General features: G+C 42.7%; 1 protein-coding gene across 3 annotated transcripts in view; it reads right to left on the bottom strand.

Moving 5' to 3' along the window:
- LOC309491605 (uncharacterized protein) overlaps positions 1-5000 on the bottom strand; it is a 40220-nt gene that overhangs the window by 34565 nt on the left and 655 nt on the right. For all 3 annotated transcript variants that reach the window (XR_014203209.1, XM_082190669.1, XM_082190668.1), the window contains exons 2-3: positions 4885-4948; positions 2241-2530 (exon numbers count right to left, since the gene is read on the bottom strand). Coding sequence is in view for 2 of the 3 variants with exons in the window: in XM_082190669.1 (XP_082046795.1) it covers positions 2241-2530; positions 4885-4948 (354 nt within the window). In the remaining variant the exon portion in view is untranslated. The remainder of the gene's footprint in view (positions 1-2240; positions 2531-4884; positions 4949-5000) is intronic.

The following is a 5000-nucleotide window of genomic DNA, read 5'->3' as shown; positions in this document are numbered from 1 at the left end:
ACACACACACACACACATTCTCTTTAGCCATGTAAATCATAGACTTCTATCGCTTTTATATTCACACAAAAGGCTAACCCAAACCTTTGAACAAAACGTGTAAAACACACACACACACACACACAGACACACACACTCACACAGACACATGCGGACATGCACACATACATTCACACTCACACCAATACACACACTCACATATACAAACTAGAGCCCGACCAATTTATCGGTCTGGCGATTTTATCGGCCGATATGAGCCTGTCGCAGATATATCGGCACCGCGTGTATGATGCAGATATGCCACCGATATGACATTTTCTTTATAGAACATATAATGCAGATAAAATGCTTGTAAATTGTGTAATTACATGGTCTGTCCAGCAGAGCGCGCTCTATTGTTTGCTGCTGGTGACCCAGGACCCTCTTCAGTGATGAGGTCTCTTCAGACACGGTGTGAGATACACACACATTAGCTTCCACTCCACTGACAAGCTATGAAACATGGCTAGCTAGCTAATGTAGCAAACCAGTATGATAAGCTGGTTGTGAGAGTAAAAGACGGGGACATTGTTTATTTACTTTGTAGCATTGCGTCTCACCAGATGACAACGTAGTGTTGAATCACCATTCGACAGACTCAAGCCTCCACCGCACTGCTAACTAGTTAGCAACTTACCGCTAAGATACCGCTTGACTGATGTCGTTACAACATGATAAGGTTTTATCATCTTCTATTTTATAAGGTTCTATTTTGATAAGGTTTTGCCAGTGTCACTCATTTTATTGTTATTTTTGATACAACATTTCTAAATAAAAAGATGAAGTCATTAGTGAAGATTAAGCTACAGTATTTAGAAGATAATATAGAATAGAACATGCGATGCTAACTAGTTTGGTTCCAGCTCAAATCTCTCTCATTCTGTCACTCACCCTGAGTCCATGACATATCTCTGTCACATCATTATAAGAGTTTGATCACCACATCTGAGTGATCATTGCAAAAGATGTGTTTATGTATATGCACTATATTGGCAAAAGTTTTGGGACGTCGGCCTTTACATGCACACAAACTTTAATGACATCCCATTCCTGGTCTGTAGGGTTTAATATGGAGTTGCTCCACCCTTTGCATCTATAACAGCTTCAGATCTTCTGGGAAGGCTTTCCACAAGGTTTAGGAGTGTGTTTATGGGAATTCTTCTTCTAGAAGTGCATTAGTGAGGTCAGACACTGATGCTGGACGAGAAGCTCTCAGTCTCGCTCTAACTCATCCCAGAACGCAGGAGTCCAGTTCCTCCACACCAGACTCCTCATCCATGTGTTTATGGTCCTGCTCTGTGCACTGAACAACCCCACACCATCACCCCCCCTCCCTCTCCCCCTCCCCCTCCCCCAAACAACCCCACACCATCACCCCCCCTCCCCCAAACAACCCCACACATCACCCCCCCTCCACCAAACAACCCCGCACCATGACCCCCCCTCCACCAAACAACCACGCACCATCACCCCCCCTCCACCAAACAACCCCGCACCATCACCCCCCCTCCACCAAACCTTACACTCGGCACAGTGCAGTCGGGCAAGTACTGTTCTGCGCACTGTGAGCCTCAGCATGCGCTGACCCGTTCTTTGATTTTACAAGGCTTAACAATTCGTGGCTGAGTTGCTGTTGTTCCCAATTGCTTCCACTTTGTTATAATACCACTAACAGTTGACCATGGAATATTTCGTAGAGAGGAAATTTCAGGAATGGACTTATTTCACAGGTGGCAACCAATCACGGTCCCACGCTTGAGTTCACTGAGCTCCTGAGAGCGACCCAGTCTTTCACAGATGTGTCGAGAAGCGTCTGCATGCCTAGTGCTTGATTTGTACAACTGTGGCCATGGAAGTGATTGGAACACCTGAATTCAATGATTTGGAGGAGTGTCCCAATTCTTTTAGCAATATAGAGTAAATTCTGTTTATGTATATACTGGATTCTATATACAGTACCAGTCAAAACTTTGGACACACGAAGTCCTGTACTATAATATACACATAAAGAATATCGGGCGATATATCGATATCTGACTTTTTTTACTCCTTAATATCGGTATCGGCATCGGCCCCCAAAAATCCATTTCGGTCGGGCTCTAATACAAAAACACACACATACACATACACATACACATACAAACACACACATACAAACACACACACACACACACATAGGGTCGGGCGTTGATATGACTTACTGTGTGTGTGTGAGCTCTGAATGACCCACAGACGGCTCCACCGGTTCCTCCCTTCCTCCGCTCTTGTGTGTGTTTGCGCTTGTTTGCGTCTCTCTCTCTGCTGTAATCAGGCTGTCCGTGTCGATCTGTCTCTCTCTCTGTCCTCGGGCCGGATCTGCCCGGCTGAATTGGAACAGGCTTCCCAGGCGTCTGAGGAATCCGTCTGCAGGAGGTGCTGTGGAGGCGGATTGAGGAGTCGAGCTCTCGTCTTCCGAGTGTGACGCGCTGCTTCCGTCAGATGGCAGCGACTCCTGAGAGAGAACAGAGAGAGGGAGGCGCCTTCAGTAGCAGCAGTGACCATCTGTGTCTCTCTCTCTCTCCCCCTTCCCTCTCAATGTCTCTCTCCCTCCCTCCCTCCTTCCCCCTCTCCCTCTCCCTCCCTCTCCCTCTCTCCCTCTCCCTCTCCCTCCCTCTCTCTCACGTTCCTCCACAGTACATCCCACCCTAACCCTTAACCCCTTCAGTGCTAAAGAAAGAAAGAAAGAAAGAAAGAAAGACATTTCATAGTTGTTATTCTGTCGTTTCTCTGAAAACAGTTTTCTGTTTTCTGTGAGAACGGTGTGTGTTAGCGGCCGCTGAGTTAATAACTAATGATCTTTAGAACGGAAGTGAATCAATCAAAACTAACTTTATCTGGACAATAACTTTATTCTAGATCTGCTGTAAAGCCTAAACTATCTCTGTTACTGTAATCTCCTATTATCACTGTAAAGTTGCTGTGAAACATCTATCTTGTTAAAGCGCTGTATTAGCGCTAAGATTAGCATAATTTAGATATATTTGGAAGATGGAAGAATGCGGTTTTACAGATACTAGACACGTGACTTTCAAATGAAAGATTGGTATCAAAGAGCACACCCAGGTTCCTAACCGACGACGAAGACTTGACAGAGCAGCCATCAAGTGTTAGACAGTATTCTAGGTTATTACGTGCAGAAGATTTTGGTCCAATAATTAGAATCTCAGTTTTTTCAGAATTAAGTAGTAGGAAATAGTCATTCAGTTGTTTATATCAGCTATGCATTCCGTTAATTTAGTGAATTGGTACGTTTCGTCAGGGTGAAGAGAAATATACAGCTGAGTATCATCAGCATAACAGTGGAAGCTAATGCCATGCTTCCTAATGATATCTCCTAATGGTAGCATGTACAGAGTGAACAGCAACGGTCCTAGTACTGAGCCTTGTGGTACGCCATACTGACCTTGTGATCGATGAGACATCTCTTAATTTACTGCTACAAACTGATAACGGTCAGATAAGTATGATTTAAACTGTTTAAATTGTAATTTGAGAGCGGTCTCGGTACTATGGTACGGTCTAAATCCTGACTGAAAATCCTCACAGATATCATTTCTTTCTAAAAAGGAACATAGTTGTGAGGATACCGCCTGTTCTAGTATCTTTGACAGAAATGGTAGATTCGAGATCGGCCTGTAATTGACTAATTCTGTACGATCAAGCAAGTGGTTTAATAATACCCAGCTTAAAAGTTTTTGGTACGTATCCTAATGACAAAGATGAATTAATGATATTAAAAAGAGGATCTATGACCTCTGGAAGCATCTCTTTGTCCACTGAGAATATAGGGTCAAATAAACGAGTGTATTAACGGCGCACTGTTTGCCTAGTTGAGTTTGCATAGTTATAATTTTTTCCCTAATATTATCAATCTTATAAGTGAAGAAGTTCATAAAGTCATTACTGCTGTGCTGCTTGGAAACTTCTGGGCTTGAAGCTTTATTTTTCGTTAGTTTAGCCGCTGTTTCAAATAAATACCTAGGGTTGTGTTTATTTTCTTCTAATAGGTTTGAAAAATAAGCAGATCTAGCAGCTTTTAAAGCCTCTCTGTAAGTAATCGAGCTCTCCTTCCATGAAATGCGAAATACCTCTAGTTTTGTTTTCTTCCAGTTGCGCTCCATCTCTCTGGCTGCTCTCTTAAGGGCCTGAGTGTGCTCGTTGTACCACGGCGTTGGACTATTTTCTTTAATCTTCTTTAAGCGCAACAGAGCAACTGTGTCTAAAGTGCTGGAAAAGAGAGCGTTAAAAGTTTCTGTCGCAATATCGAGTTCTTCTAAGCTATCTGGGACGCTGAGATGATGAAACTGATCAGGAAGATTATTGATAAAGCAATCTTTAGTGGCAGAAGTGATAGGTCTCACATATTTGCAACACGGTGTCAGCTTTGCAGCCTTGGCTAAATGTAATTTACACAAGACTAGATAATGATCTGAGATGTCATCGCTCTGCTGCAGAATTTCAACGGCATCAACATCTAATCCGTGTGATAATATTAGATCTAGAGTATGATTACGAGAATGAGTAGGTCCTGACACATGTTGTCTAACTCCAATAGAGTTAAGAATGACTTTAAATGCCAATCCCAATGCATCCTTTTCGTTATATTAAAATCACCAACAATTAGTACTTTATCTGCAGTCAATATTAACTCTGATAGAAAATCAGCAAATTCTTTGTGTTTCATATAGTTCTATATTTCTATCTTTATATATTTCTCCTTCCTGCTGTCTGCTTCTCTACTCACTCACTCACTCACACACACACACACACACTACAGTGAAAGCTCCTCTTGTGTGTCAGTGTCACCTGTGTGTTCTGGTGCTGCTCAGGTGTTTGATCTGCAGATCCATCATCCGCCTCTCTGATCTCACTGGGGGAAATAAACAAATCAGAGGAATATGCAAAGCATTGATAATCTACAC

Source organism: Leuciscus leuciscus (assembly GCF_965113295.1).
Source record: "Leuciscus leuciscus genome assembly, contig: HAP1_SCAFFOLD_384, whole genome shotgun sequence".
In the NCBI taxonomy this organism is placed as follows: domain Eukaryota; kingdom Metazoa; phylum Chordata; class Actinopteri; order Cypriniformes; family Leuciscidae; genus Leuciscus; species Leuciscus leuciscus.
This window is presented reverse-complemented; position numbering and strand designations above follow the sequence as displayed.